Consider the following 25,273-nt stretch of genomic DNA (forward strand, 5'->3'; position numbering starts at 1 on the left):
CAGACAGACAGACATCAGCACAAGTGAACAGCAGAGCTACAGAGAGGCAGCTCATCCCAGGGCAGAGCAGGACAGCCCTCCACCCCAGGAAGCTGGGAAGTAAGGTCCCAAGAATAGGTCACACTGCTCCAGGGCCCTTCCTTGGTGGACAAACAGGATTGAGAGCCTTAGGGAATGACTCCTGCCACTGAGATGCTACCTCAAAGGTGGTTAGAGTGAGGAGGCTGAGGAGGGCTGAGGAGGGCTCTCTTCACAAGCTTCACAAGGAAACAGCCTCAAGTTGTGGCAGGGGAGGTTCAGGTTGGATATTGGGAACAATCTCTTCCCCAAACAGGTTCTCAAGCACTGGAACAGGCAGCCCAGGGAGGTGGTGAAGTCAGCATCCCTGGAGGGATTTAACAGACACTTGGATGTGGTTCAGGGGCAGTGGGGGGATTGTGAGCTCTGGGGGAGAGGTTGGACTTGAGGATCCTGAAAGTCTCTTGCAAGCCCCACAGCTCTGTGGTCCTAGGTTGGCTTTCTGGCACGTGCCATGCCAGCCTCAGCCTGCCTGCTGCCTCTCCAAGCAGGCTGTCAGAAGGCAAGCCAGCAATCCCTTGACAACATGAAGAAGCCTCCAGGTGGGGAGGGAAAAATTCATCTCAGAAAACTCTGCTAAACTGGCAGCTCTAAAATAGCTTTGGAGAAAATAGCCTGGAGCAGTCACACATCTCACTGCCTATCCAGCCTGTGCTACCCACCAGGATGACTTCCCTGGGCTCACCACAGCCCAAGTGAGGCCAAACAATGCCAAAGGTCCTGCTTGCCATGGCTGGAACGTGGACAAGTGGGTGTGAGAGGACTCAGCCTCCTCAGAAAGGCACCAAGTCTCCAGCCAGCAGCTTTCCACTCAAATGCAAGTGACAGAAGGTCCAGGGCATGCTGCTAGCAGAGGTAATTCCCTGGTGTCTTAATCTCTGGAGCTAAATCCAATCCCCACCCACCCCCCCAAATCGCTTCTTCAAGCCTAAGATTTAGCAGCCTGATCATCTTCATGGAGGGCAAAGGAAGCCACAACCAACCACTAAGCTTCAGGAAGGTAATAGAGAGCAGGAGAGAGCAGGAGAGAGCAGGAGAGAGCAGGAGAGAGCAGGAGAGAGCAGGAGAGAGCAGGAGAGAGCAGGAGAGAGCAGGAGAGAGCAGACCAGGTTGGAAGTGGAACACCTGAGCACAAAGAGGCAAGAGGGTTGGTGTTGGTCTTTTCTCCCTAGTAACAAGGGATAGGACAGGAGGAAATGGCCTCAAGTTGCACCAGGCTTAGGTTGGATATCAGAAGAAACTTCTCCATTGAAAGGGTTCCCAAAGCCTGGCAGAGGCTCCTCAGGGAGGTGGTTGAATCCCCACCCCTGGAGGGGTTTCAAAGAGGCAGAGATGCTGAGGGCCAGGGCTTAGCCCCAGCCTTGGAAGAGTCAGGGAATGGTTGGACTCTTCCATGAGCTTCAAGGTCTTTTCCAGCACAATGACTCAGAGTCAGAGCAGGCATCACAGCCCCTGCCTGCAGGAGACCTGGGTCCTGGCAGAACGAGATGAGGCAGCAGCCCCTTGCTTCTGCCACCCATCCAACATGAAACAGAGACAAGGAGGATGAAAGGGCTTGACATGTCTGTGAGGGAATGGGGACATGCAGGTACCTGGAGGCCATCCCAGCAGTGTGGGAGCCCATCTCAGTGAGCTGACAGAGCTCTGCCATCAGCCTGAGCTGCTCTGACAGGAGCAGCCCTGTGCTCAGGCAGCTCTGCTGCCACAGAAGCCCAGCAGAAAGCTTTGCTCTCAGGTTCTGCTCTCTGCTCCTTGCAGCTGTGCTCTCCTGCTCACCACCCCAGAGCATCTGCTCCTGCCTGCTGCTGGCTCCCAGCCTCAGAGCCTCGACTGTGGGTTTGCTGTTTTCTCTGCCTGACCCTTCCCTCTCCCCCAGGAGGGGGAGGCACTAGGAGTGAAGAGCTGAGTGACAGTGAAAAGGTGATGAGGAGGCTCCAGGAGCTGTGAACAGCTAAGATGTGGGTAGAGATGGCTGAGAGTGGGTGGGATTGAGGAGATGGCTGGGGGAGGGGGATACAGGCTGTGTGTGACTGGGAGGTGGGAGGACAGCTGGGATTTGGGGGGCAGGGGCAACTCAGAGCCCTTCAGACATCAAGAAAAGTCCCAGAGGGTGATGCTCCCTCCAGCAGAAATGCCCTTTGGAGCAACCCTTGAATTCACAGCCCAGGAGCTGCCAGGGGAAGGGATCTACCTGGAACCACTGCTCTTCGTCCCCAGACTCAAGCACAGCTCTTGGCATTAAGCTGCCACACTCTGGAATGACCTTGTGCTCTGCAGAACTTGTGCTGCCAGGGAAGCAGCCACACCATGGAGCCAGGCTGCTCTTTGCTTAGGGAAATAACAACCCCTGGCAGTGCTACAGGCTGGGCACAGAGTGGCTGAGAGCAGCCAGGCAGAGAGGGACCTGGGGGTACTGGTTGAGAGCAGCTGAACATGAGCCTGCAGTGTGGAGCACAGCCCTGTGAGGAGAGGCTGAGGGAGCTGGGGTTGCTTAGCCTGCAGAAGAGGAGGCTCAGGGGAGACCTTCTTGCTCTCTGCAACTCCCTGAAGGGAGCTTGGAGCCAGGTGGGGGTTGGTCTCTTCTCCCAGGCACCCAGCACCAGAACAAGAGGACACAGTCTCAAGCTGTGCCAGGGGAGGTTTAGGCTGGAGGTGAGGAGAAAGTTCTTCCCAGAAAGAGGAATTGGCCACTGGGATGTGCTGCCCAGGGAGGTGGTGGAGTCCCCACGCCTGGAGGTGTTCCAGAGGGGCTTGGATGTGGCACTTGGAGCCATGGTTTAGTTGTCAGGAGGTCTTGGGTGCCAGGTTGGACTTGCTGATCCCTGAGGTCTTTTCCAGCCTGGTTGATTCTATGAACAGCAAGCAGGAGATCCTAGAAGGCTGATCCAAATCCAGCTTGTGAGCCCTGAATCAGACACCACCATGCTCTTGTGCTGCTGCAGCAGCTCTTGTGGTTCCATCAAGTGCAAGCTTGAGGGCCAGAGAGCCTGAGGGGCAATGAAACTCCACAGAACCTGACTGGAATCTCCTTGGAGCCAGGGGAAGCTTCAGAAAGAAGATCTCTAACAACTTTGAGTCTTTCCTCCATGCAGATCCAGGCAGTTTCTGGGCACACCACAAACTGCTCACTGAAGCATTGAGTGATTTAATCCCCCCACTTTCCCCCCCAGAAATAATCCCCCAACAGCACCCTTCAGCCTTGCTGTGGGGTGTGCTTCAAATGCCAAAAGATCTCTTCATATGGTATCATTTCCCTGATATGTGAGAGGAGGAAATGCAGGGCAAAAAGGGCATTGATCTCATGCATTAGAAACTCACTGGAAGCCTTTTGCACAGCCACAGTTGAAAAGCTCTCAGCTCTCTCCAGGGAAACTAAATGCACAAATATTGAGCCAGGCTAGAACATGAAACCTTTCCCTTCCATTTTTCCCACCCCCCCCCCCCAAGGTCTCTGGCAGCTGCAGGCCCCTGAGGACTGCAGGAGGCACGTGTGCCTGGTGCTCCCAGGGACCTGGGGACAGCTATGAGCTATTAAGAGCAGGGTCAGTGCACAGAAGCCACTTCTCAGCTCCCAGCAGCACCAGTTGATATTTTCACTCTGACACATCTCCTCAGCCCAGAATAGGTTGGATACTTGTGGCATGTCCTGCTGTGTGAGGGGATTTCTCTTCATTCCTATCAGTTCTCCTCATTCCTAGGGTAAGATTCTATGGCTCTAAGGCTCTAGCTGCAGATGATCAGGGGGTTGGAGCACCTCTCCTATCAGGACAGGCTAGGGGGAGCTGGGGATGCTCAGGTTGGAGAAGAGAAGGCTCCAGGGAGACCTAACAGCAGCCTTCCAGTACCTGCAAGACGCTACAAGAAGGCTGCAGAGGGACTGTTGGCAAAGGCCTGCAGGGACAGGACAAGGGACAAAGGTTTGGGAAGACAGAAGAGCAGATTTAGATTGGATGCTAGGAACAAGTTCTGCACCATGAAGGTGCTGGAACACTGCAACAGCTTGCCCAGGGAGGTAGTTGAAGCCTCCTCCCTGGAGGAGATCTTCAAGGTCCAGGCTGGACAAGGCTCCGAGCAACCTGAGCTAGTGGAGGATGTCCCTGCTGACTGCAGGAGGGGTTGGACTGGATGAGCTTTGGAGGTCCCTTTCCAACCCAAACCATCCTCTGATTGTGGCCTGGCTGCCCTGCATGGAGCCTGGTCACTCTTCCATTGTGGAAGCAGCTGCTGGCTTCTTCTCCTGCCATTCACCAAGCTGCAGCAAAGCAGGAGCTGGCTCATTCCACGAGGGATACACAGCCTGGCAGGAAGCAGCCTCCTTGGATTGCAACAGGAAAACAACCATGGCCAGAAACTACCCAGCACCCAGCTCTTCTTCCTGGTGAATGCAGATGTCTCCCACACATCAAAGAGCTGCAAAGCTCTGCAAGCTCAGCACAGGAGTCCTGAATGTGCTGGGAGGAAATTGATGTGGTCTTAAAACAGCATTTGCAGTGAGGCAGATGCTCAGCCCTCTCTCCTGCTGCCCTGGGCTGACTTGGCTCCCAGGAGCCAGGTTAGTGTGTTGGGAAAGCCACATTAATCTCTCTTAAGAGACTGTTTCCCTCAGGAGAAAGGGGAAATGAGTCACTACTCACCGATTCCACGTCTTGAAAGCATTGCTGGCTCTCTTGAAGAGGTAACCTTCCATCACCACACCATTTGGGGCATCAACATTGAACTCCACCTTGGAGTCATCATAGGAGAAGTCCTGCAAATAGAAAGAGACTGAGACTCTGACATGCCTGCACTCTCTAGGAGCAAGATGGAGGTGAACCTAATCAAAACAGCAAGGAGAGAGAAAGATCTCTGTTAACATCCTGAGGTCCAGGCAGAGCTGCCTGTCACAGCATATCCTTATGCCCTACTGGGCTCAACTGTGAGCAGCAGTCAGGAATTAGCCCCATTCCAATGAGCTTATCTGGCCCTATTGCTTGCAGGAAACCACTCTGCTTGCTGGATTTCCTCCCTCTGGCAGCTGAGAAGGAGAAAAGCAGGTAGTTTATCATCAGGAGGGCTAAAGTGTCTCAGCATTTGAGGGCAGTGTGCAATGGAAACAAAGCAGCAGAGGTGGCTGAGTGAGTCAGCAGTGCTGCAGCCACCTCTGTGTTCTGCAAGGGGCCAGGACCAGACCAAACCTCAGCCTTTTCACTCAAGGAAAACAAGGAGGATGGCTTCCAGAGGGCAAGGCTCAATTCCACCTCCACTGGCTCCCCTCATCTGCCACGGCCAATCTGTGCTCACTCCATCCTCTGCGCCATGCCACCGGGCAGGGCTGGTTTGCCAGCTTGGGCACCGATTCATCAGCCAGATCTCATGGATTCTGACAGCTGGGGAGCAAGACACAAAGCAGAGGGCTGAGCAGCTGCTCTCACAGAGCAGGAGAGCCTCCTCCCTGGGCCATGGGCTGCTTCCTTCCCAGGAGAAAAGTAGGTCACAGAGCCTGGGCGACGCTCACCTCCAACCTGAGCAACCGAGGCAGGCTGTCCCTTTGCGCACTGACTGCTCTCTGGCGCTGCCTCCTACCCACTCATCCCTCTCCCCTGAGCTACAAATATTTCCCCCTGCACTACTTGCTCCAAAGACACAACAGTGGCGGTGGGAAGAGCCCCATTAAGGGAAGTGCCTTCCCCAGCGCGGCAGCTGAAGCCCCTTGCGATGCTGCGTTGCCAGGCGACAGGCACTTCACTCTCATTAAGAGGAGTTATTGTCCTGCTCAGAGATGCAAGCTTGCCTGGGAGGTGTCATCGCCATCACAATACTGATACAGAAGGAGGAGATGTAATGGGACAGGACTGAATCATCCCTTGGAAAGACAGCAGGAGGCCCAATTAGAGGCTGGCAACCGCTGTTAAGGCACCCAATTAAAGGAGGTCTGCTCAGCCCCAGAGTTTTGTTGCCGTAAGAGGGTGAATCCCGTGGGGAGGGAGTCCTTTTCTGCAGCTGTCTTCCATGGGCACGCTGCAAACAAAGCCTGGAGGGAAGCTTCCCCTCATTCCTAGGCATTTAGAATCCTAGAACGGATTGAGTTGGAAGGGACCTTGAAGATCATCCAGCTCCAAGCCCCCTGCCATGCATCTCCTGCTAGATGGGGTTGTTGCTCCAAGCCTCATCCAGATGTTTCAAGGTGTGATTTCTTTTCTTGCAGAGCTGCTGCACAGTGGCAATTCTGCCAATCTGATGAGAGTCTGCCCTGCTTCACACTAAATAATGCAAAGCCTCAGCCCTGTGGACCTCGCTGAACAGGGCACAGCTACTGCAGGGTAAACCCCTCCCAGATGCATCTTTTAAAGGGCCACTTAGCTGTGCCTCACCCTAGGGGAAGAGGTATAAGAAAAAACAAGGAGGAAGGTCTAAATATCATCCCCTGACTCCTTCAGCTGCCCTCAGATAATCAAGCAGTGTGAGGGTAAGGAGGTTACACTGCTGCTGAGTGCAGGAGGAACAGATGGGCCCCGGACGTCACTGGAGTAAATCCACTCCAAACCAGCGGAGCCAAGAGCCAGGTGTGAACTTAGCCTCGTGGAGCCTGCACTGTGTGGCACCCCCTTACAGCCTGAAAGGCTAAAGAAGGGCTGAGGGCACGTGCAGATGCTCCTTGCCCTGCAAAGAACCCCAGCCTGCAGCAGTTTGAGACAGCTCCACACAAACCCACCAGGCACACTTGAGCAGCTCAGGCAACCGGCAGCCATCTGGGCCATGTCCAAATATAGACACCCGGCGCCGGGAAGAGTGGCTTCTGCTTGCACGGCTCCAAAGATATTCCTCTCCCCCTTTGCTCTCTCCTTGGGTAGGAAACATCCCCAGGCTGAATTCTGCTGCTACTTCTGCTGGTGCAAGCCCTGAGCAACTCCACTGCCAGCACCAGAACTCACCGCGGGGCAAGTCAAGGGCGGAATACGCTGCCCAGGGCTGTAAGCTGCCCTTGTAAAGCAGGTTCAAATCAAGCAGAGAGCTGAAGGATAAGGACCAGACTGCCTCTTATCCCTGGGAGGAGGGGGGGGAGCCACACTCTGATCCTCAGGGGCACTTTGTTCCATTCCACTGCACTCTGCTTGGGAGCAGAAGTCTCTGCTCTGAAGTCATTGAGTGGGGAGAGTCAAACGAAGCCGGGAAAAGGGGAGGAGGAGGGGGGTGGAAAGAGTCCTGAAACTGCCCACTTGGGCAGCGTATTTTGTACTCCTTTCACTGCCAAAGGCCGAAAGGGCAATGCACAGAAATGGTTTGAGCAGCTGAAAGGCAGCAAAAATCGTGGCAAGTGCAGCTGTGAAACGTGCAGCAGGGCTGGAACAAGCTGAAACCACTTCTGGAGCGGGTGAACCTTTCCTTGGGGCCTCAAGCCATCGATTCCCAGGCTGCCACCCAGCCAAGGAGCTTCCCCACTCAGCCATTCAAGACAGAGGACAAATGTCATGCAAAAGAGCTGCAAGAACATCTCCCAAACCCTGACCCCAAGTCGAAGCTAGGTTAGAAACTGAGATCATCTTGCTGACGGGGTTGGAACACCATGGGAGTGTGTGGCCACAGCTGGATGCACACAGCTGTGTGACAATCACTCCCTTTCAGTGGCAAACCTGCTCTTCATCAGGCCCTGTATCCATCCACTGGGACAAAAAGAGGTAGATCCTGTTAATTGTGAGAACTTAAGTCAAAAGGACTTGCTGGTGGGCACTGGTCCTGCCCAGCCCACCAAAGGGAGCTGCTGGTGGGCACTGGTCCTGCCCAGCCCACCAAAGGGAGCTGCTGGTGGGCACTGGTCCTGCCCAGCCCACCAAAGGGAGGCACTGGTGGGCACTGGTCAGTAAGTTCCTTTGTGACTCTGGTGGGATTGTGAGCTCAAGGGGAGCTGTTGGACTTGATGAGCTCAAAGGTCTCTTCCAACCTCAGCCATCCTGTGGTTCTCATGAGGGATGCAGCACATCTGGGGACACACAGAGCTAGGAAAGCAAAACCTTCCAGCCTTGCAAATCAAGCCACAGGGGCTGGGAGGTGCTGGTGGAGAAGGAATGGGGTCACCCATTTTACAACCTCCACAGTGACTGGGATCTGAATGGCTCTGGCTCCAAGAGCAGCAGCAGCAGCTAAAATGAATTAGATGCCTTAGAATCAGAGAACTGTCAGGGCTGGAAAGCACCTCAAGGCTCAGCCAGCTCCAACCCCCCCTGCCATGGGCAGGGACACCTCACACCACAGCAGGTTGCTTACAGCCACATCCAGCCTGGCTGCAAACACCTCCAGGGATGAGGCTTCCACCACCTCCCTGGGCAGCCTGTGCCAGGCTCTCACCACCCTCCTGAGGAGCAACTTCTTCCTAACATCTAATCCGAATCTCCCCATTTCTAGTTCTCACAGAGTCACACAGAATCACCAAGGTTGGAAGAGACCTCAAAGATCAAGTTTTGCTCCATCCCCCCCAGTCCTGTCCCTCCCTGACACCCTCAAAAGTCCCTCCCCAGCTTTCCTGTAGCCCCCTGCAGATACTGGAAGGCCACAAGGAGGTCTCCTGGGAGCCTTCTCCTCTCCAGCCTGCACAGCCCCAACTCCCTCAGTCTGTCCTCACAGCAGAGCAGCTCCAGCCCTCTGCTCCTCCTTGTGGCCCTTCTCTGGACACCTTCCAGCCCCTCCAGATCCTTCCTGGAACAGAGGCTCCAGAGCTGGATGCAGTGCTCCAGGCGGGGTCTCACCAGAGCCTTCCAGGCTAAGCAGCCAGCTCTCTGCCACCATCTGCTTCCCTCTCCTTCCTTCACTGGCTCAGTGTAGCACACCAGCCTTGGCTCCCTGTCCCTTCCCCTTGCCAGCCCTGTCACTCTGAGTTCACACAGCAGCCTGCCCCAGAACTGCTCTTCCTTCAGCAGTGACATCGTGCTGGTTTCTATGGGAGCACACCCAGGGCACCCCGAAGTGACACACTCCAAGAGACACAGCCACAGGGAGGCAAGAGGAGGAAAGCAAAAACAGAGAGGCTGATGCAGACACTCTCAAAGCAGCAAATGAAAAGCCCAGCACAGGCACAGACAGACCCATGAAAGAATTCAAAGAATAAGAGGAGAAAAAAGAAGCTATTTTCAGCTTGCCTCTCCCCTGACCCACTTGGTTCAGGACTCCATCTCCACACTGCATGCACAGAGACTGCTGGCACTGCAGAGGCCAGAAAAGCTCTCCCAGCTTTTTCATGCCCAGAAAATGGCTGAGGAAACGAAAGAACTCCCCAGCTTCAGGGACATGTGAAGGGTGAAGATGGCCCTCATCAGCCTGCAGTCCTTGGAGGACGGCAGAGGAGTCCAAGAACGCAGCCCTGCCTAAAAGCAGACCCAGGAAAGCAGGGGAGTCTTGCTTGTAGGCTCATTGCTACCCCAAGGAGCACCACAGCTGGCTGAGGACTGAGGGAACCTCTCTCTAAAACGCCAAAAAGCTGCCTTGACATTCTTTAAAACACACTGCCCATGGCAGTGTCCCTCCCTGTAGAGCCACAGCACTGCCCCCATCCACGGTGGAATGGATGCTGCTGCCCCTTCTCTGCCCAATGCTTCGATTTCCTTTGCCAGAAGAGTAGGCAGCCAGGAGCAGGGGAGCCCTCAGGGTCCAGGTGGCTTTAGCTGCTCAGAGAAACAACAGCTTTCCCCCTCCTCCAGAGCTCCCCAGTCGTTTGCAATCAATACCATCAGGGCAAGCGATCCAGGCTTGGAGCAGACAAAAGGCTTTATCCCAAAGTGCCTTCTTCACTCCAGCACCCAGGGGTGCTCAGCACTGAACAACGACACCAAGCACCCCCTAACCTCGTCCATGCACTGAAAAGCACTTCTCCTGCAGGTGAGTCAAGGCTGTGGGTGACTAGCTGGGCTGGTTGAGTTTGAATCTTAAGTCAGAGCAATATTCACATCCTTAGAGATGCATCTCTCCCCCCCTGCCCCACACACACTGCTGCAGGCACATTCTGCTCTCTCCTGGTGCCTGCTTATCTTTCAACCTTTCCCTCTGCCTGCTTGCTTTCACCTCTTGTGTTTCCCCCTCCTAGAGCTCAGAGGCAGATGGGATTTGGAGGAGGACTCCCCCACCTCCGTTCCCTTGCCGCACAGACAGCCTTCATTCATTCCAGCCAAATCCCATCGATAGACCTTTTGTTTCCCCAATTTCCTAATGCCAAACCATCTCCCTGCTCTGCAGCCTGCCAGCAGATGCTGCACGGGGATCTGTGCCCTGCCCCAGAGCTTTTCCAGCCCAGACACAGAACCAAACCCATTTGCTGCCCCCCGCTTGGGTTTGAGGGCACATCGGCAAAGTCCTAGAGGCACAATCCTTGCTTCCCCTGCCCCGCCAGAGAGAGCTGCCCGCTAAACTTCCTCCCCGAGGCAAAGCAACCCTGCAGGATTCTCCTTACCAGGAGGTATTCAAGCCTGCCGAAGATCTTCATGCTGCCAGCTGCAAGGGAGCTTCTGCTGCTCTTGCCTGGAGAGCAGGGAGCAGCTCTGTGTCCTCTCTCTGCTCGCTCTCTAGAGCAGCATCGCTGCTAAGCACCGTGGGCTGGCAGGGAAGGAGGGATTTCTTTTGCAGTCCCTTCTGCCTTTACCCCTCCTACTCCTTTTTGGGAAGCTTTAAGCTCCGCCGTTGGCTCCTGTCAAAGCAAGGGGCACTAGAAGGAAGCTTGGCCCCTGGGGACCACCTGCTTACCCCCTCCTGGTGCCTCCTATTCACAGTCAATCAGCTTAGAGCGAGGGCTAATTATCATACAGCTGCCACGGAGGCACAGAGGGGAGCGGGAGAAGCCAGGCAACACAGAGCAAAGTTGACAGGAAGATGCTCACCAAACGCCTGCCTGACCTTAACAGAGCCAGGCTTGTCTGCCTGGAGCAGGGGCTGCTTCCTCCAGCTTCCTGGAGCACAGCCACCCTTTGGCCAGGGATTGCAGCCCTGCTCCTCTGCAGGAACCGGGGGGTTGAGATGCCATATGGCCCCTGGTTTGTGATCTACCAGCTGGACTAAATGAGGCAGAGAGCTCTGCCTTGGCACTCCAGCCTCCCTTCCTCTGCACACAGCCAGCAGCAGCACAGCTGCTGGCCCACTCTGGCCCAGGCAGCAGGTAGGAGGCTGCAGAGGAGATTTTACAGAGCCTCTGATCCTTCCACTTTCTGTTCCCTGCCTGTTTTGAGGCAGAGGAAGGATTCAGTGGGGTGATGCTCTGCAAGGAAAGGCTGCTTTAAACATCACCATTTGCCTCCTCATTTCCCACTGGAACAAAGCCCCCAGGCCTGTGTGCTCTCCAAAATCAGAATCAATAGCATCCTTTTGCTTAAGAAAAGGACCTCCAAGATCATCAACCCACCATGGCCATGACACCACGTCCCAAAGTGCCCTGGCCACGCTTTCCCTGAGCACCTCCAGGGCTGGTGGTGACTCTGTCACCTCCCAGGGCAGCCTGTTCCAATGCTTGGCCACGAATTCACCTCTCCAGTGGCCCAGCCTACAGCAGAACCTGTCAGCCCACACCAAAACCCTACAAACTCCTGGCATGTCTGGTTTAAAAGAGCTGAGTCCAACCCCCAGGTGAGATGTGGGAAAGCTCCAAGCTCCAAGTGTTCCCTGCTGCAGCTCTGGCACACAGGCATCCCACACACAGCCAGAAGAAGAAAGGCACCCCCCCAACACACACCCCCACTCCAGCCTCCACCCTTGAAGCTGTCTTCTCTTTGCACACCAGGAAGACAACTCAAATATTTACTGGAGCCCACAAAAATTGAGACTCTTCCTTCCCTCTGGCTGATTTCATTGCCCTGGATGTATTGAACTGAGCTCTGCTTCCATAGGAAGAATGGGGCTGCAAGTGGAGCTCTGCAAGGCTTGGGAGGCAGGAGGGCAGTGGTGGAGAGGGGGCAGAAGGCAGAGAGAGAGAAGGGTGGGGAGGGAGAGGGGAGGGGAGGGCAGTGGTGGGGGAGAGAGAGGAGAGAGGAGGGCAGTGGTGGGGAGAGAGAGAGGAGAGAGGAGGGCAGTGGTGGGGAGAGAGAGAGGAGAGAGGAGGGCAGTGGTGGGGGAGAGAGAGAGGAGAGAGGAGGGCAGTGGTGGGGAGAGAGAGAGGAGAGAGGAGGGCAGTGGTGGGGAGAGAGAGAGGGGAGAGGAGGGCAGTGGTGGGGAGAGAGAGAGGAGAGAGGAGGGCAGTGGTGGGGAGAGAGAGAGGGGAGAGGAGGGCAGTGGTGGGGAGAGAGAGAGGAGAGAGGAGGGCAGTGGTGGGGAGAGAGAGAGGAGAGAGGAGGGCAGTGGTGGGGAGAGAGAGAGGAGAGAGGAGGGCAGTGGTGGGGGAGAGAGAGGGGAGAGGAGGGCAGTGGTGGGGAGAGAGAGAGGAGAGAGGAGGGCAGTGGTGGGGGAGGGAGAGGGGAGAGGAGGGCAGTGGTGGGGGAGAGAGAGGGGAGAGGAGGGCAGTGGTGGGGAGAGAGAGGAGAGAGGAGGGCAGTGGTGGGGGAGAGAGAGGGGAGAGGAGGGCAGTGGTGGGGGAGAGAGAGGGGAGGGCAGCTTGAAATGCCATCTGCCCCCCCAGGAATCTGCCCCAGAGGTGGCAGATGTTCCACAAGGCAAGATGGGGAAAGGGTGAGACAGGACAAAGGCAAGCAGTCAAGATTAATGCTGGTTGGGGTTTTTTTTCCCCCTCCCCTCCCCAGTTCAATCAAAGCATTCAGGAGAAAATGCCCCAGAGCCTTTCCTCAGGAACCTGGCTCTTGGAAGGCTGCCCCCAGACAATTCCTTGAGCAGCTCCCCCAAAGAACACTTCCCAAACCTGTGATTTAAACTGAATCCCCTCCCTTCCTCACACCTCAGCAGGCTGCTTGGGAAGGGGAGGATAAAAAAGGACACCTCTGCCACTCCTCTCTCATTAAGCCCAACTAAATCCCCACCTTCCTGGAGGCACCAGAGGGTGTTGTGGGCTCAGCATGCAGACATGCATTTACATCTGTGCTGTGCTCCCTTTGGAGATGGTGAGGTGCTCACCAGATGCAGAGTGCCAGGCTCTGGTGCAAAGGGAGGAGCAGCACTGACCCAGAGCAGCTGAAGAGCAGCCTCAGAAGATTTCCAGGCAGGAAGCTTTAAATCCTAAATCACAGGAGGGATGCTCAGCTCTCCTGCTGCAGCCAGAGAGCCACTTGTATCCTGAAGAGGAGTAATTGCTTGCTCTCCCTCTTGGAACCTGCCCTCTGCTTCGTTTCCTGCCTGTCCACTCAGCAGAGCCACTGAACTGAGCTGTGCTGGGGAGATTTGCCACCTTCCCCCCATGAAGTCATCACTGCAGCAGAGTCCCAGGGGAGCTGAGAGCTCACAAATGGATTTAGCCTGCCCTCAGAACACTTAACCAAAGGCAGCATCTGGCCAGGCCAATGCACAGGCAGGGGCTGTCATTAGCTTTCAATCTGTTTGTGGTTCCATTCCATGGGCTGTGACATCTCTGAGAGAGGGCATTAGAGAGAAAGCCACAGCCACTTAGGTTCCTCCTGCTCAGGAGTATTGATCCACCCAAGTGCCTGCCAGAAATGGGCTCCTCAGTGACTCAGGGCTTGGCTCCTGAGCAGCTATCAAATCCCCTTGTGGCTGTTGAAAGTCCACCACCACTCTGTGCTGTGCAGCCAAACCACTTCCCACCAGACCCACGCTCCTCAAAGGGCCTCAGACACCGAGCAAGCAGCAAGTGCCAGCCAAATACCTCTGTGTGGTGGGTTGAAATTTCCCCCCCCACCCCCCAGCTTTAACTCTGACACTGCAGCACTGATCCCAGAGTCAAGCCTGACCACCACCCAGAGCACAGACAACTGAAATCTCCTCTCAGCACAGGACTGGAAACAACTTTGATGAGGATGGAGCCACACTCAGTTGAAATTGGGCTTTAGGATGACATCTTTGAGGTCTTTTCCAGCCTTATTGATTCTCTGCTCTCCAGTGCTCAGCTGGCAGCCCTATGGCAAGGATTCCTTGCTTTGCTTTCAAAGCCAGAACTTTGTCAGTCACAGATGGCATTGGGTTGGAAGGGACCCTCCAAGGGCATCTTGTTCAACTCCCCTGCAGGCAGCAGGGACACCTCCAGCTGGATCAAGATGCCCAGGGCCACAGCAAGGCTGATCTTGAATGTCTCCAGGGATGGAGCCTCAACTACATCCCTGGGCAGCCTGTTCCAGTGTCTGCCCACCCTCACTGTGCAGAACTCCCTCCTGATGCCCAGCCTAACTCTGCCCTGCTCCAGTTTCAAACCACTGCCTCTCATCCCATGCCCACAGCCCCTTCTGAGCAGCCCCTCCCCAGCCTGCCTGTAGGCTCCCTGCAGATACCCCCCACAGCAAATGCTAATTCTGAGCAAGGAAGATGCCAGAAGGAAATACCTGTGGGTACTCACCTGCAGGAGGGTCTGCAGCAGCAAGTCAGCAATCCACCAGGAGAAGGAAAAGAAAACAAGAAAGGGAAGAAAGAAATTAGTTGATGCTTCTCCAAGCCTTGGATTTGGAACCATTCCCAGGTGAAAGGGTTGGGAAATCACAGCCCACCCTAACCAGAGCTTCCTCCCTGCTGAAGGCTCAGGCTTTGTGGCTAATAAATCCTTTTACCTTGCCAGGGCCTGGTGGTTACCCCCAGTTACAGCAGGTGAGAGCCCCACACACAGAGGGTTTGCCACAGCTCAGCTGCAGGCAGCAGCTTGCTCAGCCATGGCAGCTCTACTGCTTGGGTCTCTGTGGCCCCTTCCCACAGCTCTGCTGCCCAAGGCTGCAGCTGTGGCACATCACAGGAGCTAAGCAAGGAGCAGCTGAGCTGCACCTTGGGGCAGAATTGCCTGGAAGAAGCTCACTGCAGCACAGTCCTCTCTCAGCAGCTGTGCAGAGTCCTGCTGTCTCTCCCCCATGACCCACAGCCACCACTTCAGAGCAGGGGCAGCTCCCCACCACTGAGGGAAAGGCCCTGGCTGTGGGTACCAAAGGAGGGCATCCCCTCGCTCATCTGGCAGGGACTCTGGCCATCTGCTCGTGCTGGGCACTCAGGCATGCTGCCATCCTGCTGCCTCAGCAGGGGCAAGGCAGGAGAAGTGTCAGAAGGGACATGGCAAGCCACAGTAGCTGCAGGTCACAGGGCTTTGCCAGATACAAAGCTGGCTTGCTGAGCAAAGAAGTGAGGCTGGGGGAGAGGAGAAGGAAGAACAGGTGGGAGGAGTGCTCCAGCTTCCAGCCAAAGGCAGCTCTGCCATGCACTGAGGCTTTCACTGCTGATTACAGCTGCAGCCACCCCTCTGCCTCAGAGCCAGTGACAGACATGAGCCTTGGAATCCTCCCCCAGCCTCAGCAGCAAAGAGCTCCAGGTGGAATCCAAAAGGGAAAGAAAAGGCTCACAGGAAAGAGATTTGTTGTCAATGCTGGGCAAGCCCCAAAGGCTTGGCTTAATGGTTGGTGACCTCCAGGGTCTCTTCCAACCAAAACAGGGTCAAAGAAAAGGAACCCTCTTGGCTTGCTCAGAGGCAGAGCTGGGAGAACAACCTGGGTGCCCTGACCCAGGGAAGGTCCTCCCTGCATCCCTCTCCTTTGAGGACTCAGCTGTGCCAGGAGCTGAGTGCCCTGCCTGGGGCTGGACCTGCCTCCCAGCCACAGCTCCCAGCACCCACGAGGGTATTGCTCTCATCTCAGCAGCTTCTGCTCCAGGCTGTGAAGGACTAACCCAGCAAGGGCCCTCTGTGACCCAGACAACCAAAGAGATGGAGACCAGAGCTGCCTGCAGCCAGGACTCACCCTCTGCTGTATCAGTGCATGCTTGTGCTCCATCTCCCTCTTCTCCACTGCAGAATCAATCACCAGCTGGTCCAGCTAAAGGCAGGGGGGAGAACATCAGGTGTAAAAGTCAAGAAGGAGGTTTCTGAGCCACTTGCCCACCCCTGCTGCGTTGCTCTAGGGTGACCCCAGCCCTGCTTAATGTCCCCACAGGAGGGGAAAAGGCTGCTTGGGGTGCAGGGACAGTAGCCACAGCTGCTGGCTGTCACCCTGCCGTGCAGCAGGGCTCATCCAACATGCAGGATGCTCTGCCCACTCCCTGGCTGCCAGGTGTAGTGGCTGAGTAGCAAAGAGGAGGTCCTTTCAGGGTGAAGGGCTACCAACAGGCAGCTTGAGTCAGCCACACGGCCTGTGCCCTCACCTCTGTGGCTAGCTTCTTCATGTAGGGATCCAGCTCATGGAGAAGACTGTAGCCCTGCTGGAAAAAGGTGTACTGGGCATGCATGAAGGACAGCATCTGGGGAGGGAAACAGCAGCAAGGTCAGAAGAGTGACTGTGAAAAGTCCTCATCCCTTATCACCCACAAACAGCTCTCTTCAAGGGCTAACCCTCTCCCTTCCCAAAGCAATCTGTCCACCAGCTCCCTCTCCTTCTTCTCTTTCCTTCCTCTCACAACTCCTTCCACACTGCCAGGTTACCTCTGCTGGGAGCAGGAAGCACTAAAAGCAGCATCCCTCAGCCCTGGAAGTCCCCTCCAGTGCTGGTGTTGTTGGTCCTTCCTTTTCCCTTCTCATGAGCACACCTGCAGCCCCCAGGGCAGGCCCAGACAGTGTCTCCAGGGCAGCCCGAGGAGTCTGTCTGTCAAGCCATGCAAGCTGCACAGGAGAGGGCTGCCCTCCATGCAGGCACTGAGAGCAGCCCCAGGAGTCTGTCATGCACAGGAGAGGGCTGCCCTCCATGCAGGCACTGAGAGCAGCCCAAGGAGTCTGTCATGCACAGGAGGGGGCTGCCCTCCATGCAGGCACTGAGAGCAGCCCCAGGAGTCTGTCATGCACAGGAGAGGGCTGCCTTCCATGGAGGCAATGAGAGCAGCCCAAGGAGTCTGTCATGCACAGGAGAGGGCTGCCTTCCATGGAGGCAATGAGAGCAGCCCCAGGAGTCTGTCATGCACAGGAGAGGGCTGCCTTCCATGGAGGCAATGAGAGCAGCCCAAGGAGTCTGTCATGCACAGGAGGGGGCTGCCTTCCATGCAGGCACTGAGAGCAGCCCCAGGAAACCCAGAGAGCCCTTACCGCATCCAGGATCTCAAACTTCTTCTTGGCCTGCAGGACATTGATCTGTGAAGGAATCAAGACAAGACCCTCAGCAGCAGCAGCAGGAAGCAGCCTGCCATGGAGAGCTAAGGCAGCAACAACTTGCTCCAAGACCTCTGGCAGCAAACCACAAACCAGTCAAGGACACTTCCAGGAGGTTTGGTTCTGCAAAGCCAACTCTGGTGAGCTCCAGGTGGAGCCAAAAGGGAAAGAGAAGGGTCACAGAAAAGAGGTTGGTTGTAAATGCTGGGCAGGCTAGGGAGGGTTAATGGTTGGACTTGGTGGTCTCCAGGGTCCCCTCCAACCAAGATAGGGGCAAAGAAAAGAGGTTGGTTGTGAATGTTGTGCAGGCTATGGAGGGTCAATGGTTGGACTTGGTGGTCTCCAAGGTCCCCTCCAACCAAGATAGGGGCAAAGAAAAGAGGTTGGTTGTAAATGCTGTGCAAGCTATGTGGGTCAATGGTTGGACTTGGTGATCTTCAGGGTCCCCTCCAACCAAAAGAGGGTCAAATCAAATAGGTTGGTTGTGAATGTTGTGCAGGCTATGGAGGGCCAATGGTTGGACTTGGTGGTCTCCAAGGTCCCCTCCAACCAAGATAGGGGCAAAGAAAAGAGGTTGGTTGTGAATGTTGTGCAAGCTATGGAGGGTCAACGGTTGGACTTGGTGGTCTCCTCCAACCAAAATGACTCTGTGCTTCCCTACACGTGGCATGCCTTGCTGTGCACTGGGAGAAGCAGGCAGAGCTGGGGGCTGTGTCACCAACCTGCAGGACATAGTCGAGGGCCAGGTGCCGGAAGCACTTCCTGGTGATGGTCAGGGTGCCTGTGGCCTCCTCCACCTCGTGCGGCTTGTGCCGCGGGGCCTGAGCGTTCTTCACCAGGGAGATCTCCATGTCCTCCCGCACCTTGTCGAACTGCTTCTTGGTTTCCTTGAACTTCCTCACGTCACTGCAAGCCAAAGGGGGTGGCAGGAGAGCAGGGTCAGTGCTACAGCCCAGCCAGGACACTGAATCATAGAATCAATTAGGTTGGAAAAGACCTCAGAGGTCATCAAGTCCAAGCTGTCCCCCAGCACCTCCTGACAGCCAAACCATGGCTCCCAGTGCCACATCCAAGCCCCTCTGGAACACCTCCAGGGATGGGGACTCCACCACCTCCCTGGGCAGCACATTCCAATGGCAAATTACTCTCTCAGTGAAGAACTTTCTCCTCACCTCCAGCCTAAACTTCCCCTGGCACAGCTTGAGACTGTGTCCTCTTGTTCTGGTGCTGGTTGCTGACACCAGCACAGTGCAACCAGGTACACTGTGGAGGTGGTGGAAGCCTCCTGCCTGGAGGTGTTTGCAGCCAGGCTGGAGGTGGCTGTGAGCAACCTGCTGTGGTGTGAGGTGTCCCTGCCCATGGCAGGGGGCTTGGGGCTGGCTGAGCCTTGAGGTCCCTTCCAGCCCTGACAGTTCTCTGATTCTAAGGTCCAGTGAAGCTCCTCTGCAGAGCCTCTAGCTCAGACCTCCCAGAGTTTAGATCCCTGCAGGGCAGGACCAGCTCTGCATCTTACCTCCTGCTCCATGCAGGGGGTTAAACCACTGCATGCCTGCAGCAGGACAGCACCTTGCAGCCAAATGACTTTGGGGTGCAGCAGAATCAGGTTCAGGCACTCAGAACCACAGCAGCAGGGGATTGGAACTGGATGATCCTAGAACCCTAAGAGTTCTAGGATTCTATGGTCACTCCAAGTGCCACTGAGATCCTATCCCACCCCACCAAGCTCCACTATGGCCAACTGGACTCACTCCAGATTAACTCCAGGCAGCCTTTCTTTAGCTGGCAAAGCAAGACATTGGCCCTCCCAGGCTGCCTCCAAAGCCTGAAGGAGATTCTCCAAGGAGAGCAGCCAGAAAGCCAGGCCAGGTGGCATCCTGCTCTAAAGACAGTCCACAGCTGCCCTCGGGGCAAGAGGAGAACACTTCAGCTGCTCCATGGGGCTCCTGCTGCAGGGAGGGAAAGGGGCTGCTCCCCAGGGCAGGGCACTGAACTAGGCCAGCTCAGGTGCACCCCCAGCTGTGACATCCTCCCCTCACACCACAGGCACAACGCTGACACTGGCTGTCAGAAACACATCACCCACCACAGCAGCTGCACGAGTCTGAGCTACACCGACAGAGCTCACACGGGACCAGGGCTGTGCAGGGAGCTCACATGGGATCAGCTGTGCAGGGAGCTCACACGGGATCAGAGCTGTGCAGGGAGCTCACACGGGACAAGGGCTGTGCAGGGAGCTCACACGGGACCAGGGCTGTGCAGGGAGCTCACACGGGACAAGGGCTGTGCAGGGAGCTCACACGGGACCAGGGCTGTGCAGGGAGCTCACATGGGATCAGGGTTGTGCAGGGAGCTCACACGGGACCAGGGCTGTGCAGGGAGCTCACATGGGATCAGCTGTGCAGGGAGCTCACACGGGATCAGAGCTGTGCAGGGAGCTCACATGGGATCAGGGCTGTGCAGGGAGCTCACATGGGACCAGGGCTGTGCAGGGAGCTCACATGGGATCAGCTGTGCAGGGAGCTCACACGGGACCAGGGCTGTGCAGGGAGCTCACATGGGACCAGGGCTGTGCAGGGAGCTCACATGGGATCAGGGCTGTGCAGGGAGCTCACATGGGAACAGGGCTCTGCAGGGAGCTCACATGGGATCAGGGCTGTGCAGGGAGCTCACATGGGATCAGGGCACTGCAGGGAGCTCACATGGGATCAGGGCTGTGCAGGGAGCTCACATGGGATCAGGGCACTGCAGGGAGCTCACATGGGATCAGCTGTGCAGGGAGCTCACATGGGAACAGCTGTGCAGGGAGCTCACATGGGATCAGGGCTGTGCAGGGAGCTCACATGGGACCAGGGCTGTGCAGGGAGCTCACATGGGAACAGGGCTGTGCAGGGAGCTCACAGGGGATGAGGGCTGTGCAGGGAGCTCACATGGGATCAGAGCTGTGCAGGGAGCTCACATGGGATCAGAGCTCTGCAGGGAGTTCACATGGGATCAGAGCTGTGCAGGGAGCTCACATGGGATCAGGGCTGTGCAGGGAGCTCACATGGGATCAGAGCTTTTACATTTTGGGGACACTTTCTGCATTTTGGGGTCACCTGCAGCAGAGGGCTGTGGGGGTTTGACACATCTTTTGGTCCAGCTCTGGTGAGAATGGTTTCTTCCTCTGAGCACACCCTCAGTGGAAAGGAGGAGTTCAGGGGGTGTGATACTGCTGGAAAGACTGAGCTAGCTCTGAGCCAGCATGACTGCAGCCTCAGGAGCCAGCCAGGAACCCCCTCCAGCTCAGCAAGGTCTCTGGGCTAAGGCACAGAGCTACAGCATGGGCAGGGCAAGCTGACCTCTCCTATGGGCACCACATAAATCAACCAGACACAGACCTGGATTCACAGCTTGGGGACAGGGAGGGCAGGCCAGAGGGTAGCTGTTTGCCCTGTCAGATAAACAGGAATCACTGTCCAAGGGCACATTTCTCCCTGCTCCCATCACCAGCCAAGAGGCTGCAGCCTGGCCCTGGGTGGATTATTCAAAGTGATGCCAAGGGTAGGAGCAACACAAACATCAAAGCCCCAAGGCCTGCAGCTGCAGAGGCTGAACAGCAGTACAAAGAGCAAGCTACAAAGGTGCTGAAGGGATGACAGACCCCAAAATGAAGGTGAAATTCCCCCTTCAGACTGCCAGCCTTAAGCAGATTAAACCTGAGCCCACCAGGGGAAAGCACTGCAGAGAAAGTGGGGGTGGGGTGAGTGCAAGAAGATGGGGATGAGGAATGGGGGGAGGGGGGGGTCAGCCAGGGACCCCCTCCCTCCATCAAAGCACACAGCTGCTGAGGGATTCACACTCAGATGCCAGTTTCCATGACAACCAGCTCCTGTGGAGCTGAAGACCTCGGCTGCCTCTCTGACCTACATTCAGCTGCTTTGGGACCCTGAGCTGCGCCGGGTGGCTGCCCTGGGGAGACGTGGCACCCAGGGGAGCTGTGGCACAGCAGGGACAGCCTGCTGGGAGCCTGGAGCATGGGGACAGGCTGTCCCCATCCAGCTCACCTGCTGGGCCCAGCTCCTCTGCCCCCTGGCCTGCCGTGTGCGGCGTCACATCCATGCCGCGCTCGCACCAGGGCGCTGTGAGCTTGCTCTCCGTCAGCAAGCAGCTCTGAACCAGTGGGCAGGCTCCAGGCTGCAGGCAGAGTGAGGGTCAGCTGCTCCCTCCACACAAAGAAGAGCCCTCCTGCCTGTCATCAGGGTTGGAAGGGACCTCGAGGCTCAGCCAGTTCCAACCCCCCTGCCCTGGGCAGGGACACCTCACCCTGCAGCAGGTTGCTCTTCCAGACAGCTGCTCCAGAAGAGCAGGGCTGCTGTGGTTCTGAGTGCCTGAACCTGATTCTCCTGCACCCCAAAGTCATTTGGCTGCAAGGTGCTGTCCTGCTGCAGGCATGCAGTGGTTTAACCCCCTGCATGGAGCAGGAGGTAAGATGCAGAGCTGCTCCTGCCCTGCAGGGATCTAAACTCTGGGAGGTCTGAGCTAGAGGCTCTGCAGAGGAGCTTCACTGGACCTTAGAATCAGAGAACTGTCAGGGCTGGAAGGGACCTCAAGGCTCAGCCAGCTCCAAGCCCCCTGCCATGGGCAGGGACACCTCACACCACAGCAGGTTGCTCACAGCCACCTCCAGCCTGGCTGCAAACACCTCCAGGCAGGAGGCTTCCACCACCTCCCTGGGCAGCCTGTGCCAGGCTCTCACCACCCTCCTGGGGAACAGCTTCTTCCTAGCATCCAATCTGAATCTCCCCCCTTCTAGTTTTGCTCCATCCCCCCCAGCCCTATCCCTCCCTGACACCCTCAAAAGTCCCTCCCCAGCTTTCTTGTAGCCCCCTTCAGATCCTGGAAGGCCACAAGGAGGTCTCCTCAGAGCCTTTTCCTCTCCAGCCTGCACAACCCCAACTCCCTCAGTCTGTCTCCAGAGCAGAGCAGCTCCAGTCCTCTGCTCATCCTTGTGGCCCTTCTCTGGACACCTTCCAACCCCTCCAGATCCTCCCTGGCACAGAGGCTCCAGAACTGGCCCCAGATCTCCAGCTGTGGTCTCAGCAGGGCAGAGCAGAGGGGCAGAATCCCCTCCCTGGCCCTGCTGGCCACACTTCTCTTGCTGCAGCCCAGGCTCTGCTTGGCTCTCTGGGCTGCAAGTGCTCCCTGCTGGCTCCTGTTGAGCTTCTCCTCCCCCAGCACCATCCTGGGGGTGATGCTCTGATCTGGAAGTGTGCCTTGTGTCCAGCTTGCACCAAGAGCTAGGAAGAGGATGAAGTCCTCTGCCTGCCAGCAGAGCAGGCAGCTGGCAGCGTGGCAGGAGGACAGCACCAGACACCACTCAAACCAGATCCTGTCCTCTGCCCTTCAAGGTCTCCCCTGCACCAAAGCTCCAGCAGTTGTGCAGAGGCTGCAGTTCTATTTCCAGCAGCCAGAGGACAGGTGCAGGGCAAGGTCAGGAAGGCTGAAGCCCAAAGGGCTGGGACCAGCACTCACTCCTTCACGAAATTGTGCAGCTGCTGCCGGACCGACCGCTGAGCCTGGTCAAACAGGATCTGAAAGACAAGGAAGGGAAGGCAGTGTCAGAGTGCTTTGCAGGGTGGAAGCACCAGGGAGGCAGAAAAACCCCTGGATGCCCTCCAGGGGCTTCACTGGGAGGGACTCGGTGACACTCCAGGGCTTGAGCGGTGCCCACGACTTGCTGGCTGCCAGAAGGGAGAAGAACTTCTGTTGTGCAGCAAGGGCAGGGCTCCTGTGCTGCAGGTTCCACAGCCTGGCCCAGGGCTCCTGTGCTGCAGGTTCCACAGCCTGGCCCAGGGCTCCTGTGCTGCAGGTTCCACAGCCTGGCCCAGGGCTCCTGTGCTGCAGGTTCCACAGCCTGGGCTCAGGGCTCCTGTGCTGCAGGTTCCACAGCCTGGGCTCAGGGCTCCTGTGCTGCAGGTTCCACAGCCTGGCCCAGGGCTCCTGTGCTGCAGGTTCCACAGCCTGGCCCAGGGCTCCTGTGCTGCAGGTTCCACAGCCTGGCCCAGGGCTCCTGTGCTGCAGGTTCCACAGCCTGGCCCAGGGCTCCTGTGCTGCAGGTTCCACAGCCTGGCCCAGGGCTCCTGTGCTGCAGGTTCCACAGCCAGGCCCAGGGCTCCTGTGCTGCAGGTTCCACAGCCTGGGCTCAGGGCTCCTATGCTGCAGGTTCCACAGCCTGGGCTCAGGGCTCCTGTGCTGCAGGTTCCACAGCCTGGGCTCAGGGCTCCTGTGCTGCAGGTTCCACAGCCTGGGCTCAGGGCTCCTATGCTGCAGGTTCCACAGCCTGGGCTCAGGGCTCCTGTGCTGCAGGTTCCACAGCCTGGGCTCAGGGCTCCTGTGCTGCAGGTTCCACAGCCTGGCTCAGGGCTCCTGTGCTGCAGGTTCCACAGCCTGGCCCAGGGCTCCTGTGCTGCAGGTTCCACTGCCTGGGCTCAGGGCTCCTGTGCTGCAGGTTCCACAGCCTGGCCCAGGGCTCCTGTGCTGCAGGTTCCACAGCCAGGCCCAGGGCTCCTGTGCTGCAGGTTCCACAGCCAGGCCCAGGGCTCCTGTGCTGCAGGTTCCACTGCCTGGGCTCAGGGCTCCTGTGCTGCAGGTTCCACAGCCTGGGCCCAGGGCTCCTGTGCTGCAGGTTCCACAGCCTGGCTCAGGGCTCCTGTGCTGCAGGTTCCACAGCCTGGGCTCAGGGCTCCTGTGCTGCAGGTTCCACAGCCTGGCCCAGGGCTCCTGTGCTGCAGGTTCCACTGCCTGGGCTCAGGGCTCCTGTGCTGCAGGTTCCACAGCCTGGCCCAGGGCTCCTGTGCTGCAGGTTCCACAGCCAGGCCCAGGGCTCCTGTGCTGCAGGTTCCACAGCCAGGCCCAGGGCTCCTGTGCTGCAGGTTCCACTGCCTGGGCTCAGGGCTCCTGTGCTGCAGGTTCCACAGCCTGGGCTCAGGGCTCCTGTGCTGCAGGTTCCACAGCCTGGCCCAGGGCTCCTGTGCTGCAGGTTCCACAGCCTGGGCTCAGGGCTCCTGTGCTGCAGGTTCCACAGCCTGGCTCAGGGCTCCTGTGCTGCAGGTTCCACAGCCTGGCCCAGGGCTCCTGTGCTGCAGGTTCCACTGCCTGGGCTCAGGGCTCCTGTGCTGCAGGTTCCACAGCCTGGGCTCAGGGCTCCTGTGCTGCAGGTTCCACAGCCTGGGCTCAGGGCTCCTGTGCTGCAGGTTCCACAGCCTGGGCTCAGGGGAGACCTTCTTGCTCTCTCCAACTCCCTGAAGGGAGGTTGTGGCCAGGTGGGGGTTGGGCTCTTCTCCCAGGCAAGCAGCACCAGAACAAGAGGCCACAGTCTCAAGCTGTGCCAGGGGAGGTTTAGGCTGGAGGTGAGGAGAAAGTTCTTCCCAGAGAGAGAGATTGGCCATTGGGATGTGCTGCCCAGGGAGGTGGTGGAGTCCCCATCCCTGGAGGTGTTCCAGAGGGGCTTGGATGTGGCACTTGGAGCCATAGTTTAGTAGTCAGGAGGTGTTGGGTGCCAGCTTGGACTTGCTGATCCCTGAGGTCTTTTCCAACCTTATTGATTCTGTGACTCTATGATGCTATGATCTGTCTCTGCCAAGCCCCAGTGCCTCATTTCCGCCAGGGGATGGCGCTGTCACCTCAACACACACCACTGAGGGAAGGAGAGAGAGCTGAGGCACCCCAGAGCCAGCCACACTCTGATGCCCGTGGTGAGAGGTCCAAGCCTGAAGAGATTTAGCTCTTGCAAGGCTTTTACATTTTACTCTCCTATCTGTCCCTCAAAAAGGTCCCAAGCTCACTGCTCTGCACCCTCTGCCCATCTCATCCCCAGCTCTCTTCACCTTCCACAAGGGCAATCAGCATGGTGAAGGTCCTGGAGAATAGGTCTTATGAGGAGCAGCTGAGGGAGCTGGGGTTGTTCAGCCTGGAGAGAGGGAGGCTGAGGGGGGAGACCTCATTGCTCCCTACAAGGAGGCTGCAGCCAGGTGGGGCTTGGTCTCTTCTCCCTAGCCTCAGGTGACAGAAGGAGAAGGAATGGCCTCAGGTTGCAGCAGGGGTGGC

General features: G+C 57.1%; 1 protein-coding gene across 1 annotated transcript in view; it reads right to left on the reverse strand.

Annotated features, from left to right (window-relative positions):
- The window catches only part of ACAP3 (ArfGAP with coiled-coil, ankyrin repeat and PH domains 3), a 101,196-nt gene that overhangs the window by 14,013 nt on the left and 61,910 nt on the right, over positions 1-25,273 (reverse strand). Inside the window, exons 5-11 of the mRNA XM_054175759.1 lie at positions 22,700-22,758; positions 17,911-18,094; positions 17,126-17,170; positions 16,255-16,350; positions 15,855-15,929; positions 14,480-14,491; positions 4,713-4,825 (exon numbers count right to left, since the gene is read on the reverse strand). Of these exons, the coding sequence (XP_054031734.1) occupies positions 4,713-4,825; positions 14,480-14,491; positions 15,855-15,929; positions 16,255-16,350; positions 17,126-17,170; positions 17,911-18,094; positions 22,700-22,758 (584 nt within the window). The remainder of the gene's footprint in view (positions 1-4,712; positions 4,826-14,479; positions 14,492-15,854; positions 15,930-16,254; positions 16,351-17,125; positions 17,171-17,910; positions 18,095-22,699; positions 22,759-25,273) is intronic.

This window comes from Dryobates pubescens, chromosome 33, assembly GCF_014839835.1.
Source record: "Dryobates pubescens isolate bDryPub1 chromosome 33, bDryPub1.pri, whole genome shotgun sequence".
Lineage (NCBI taxonomy): Eukaryota > Metazoa > Chordata > Aves > Piciformes > Picidae > Dryobates > Dryobates pubescens.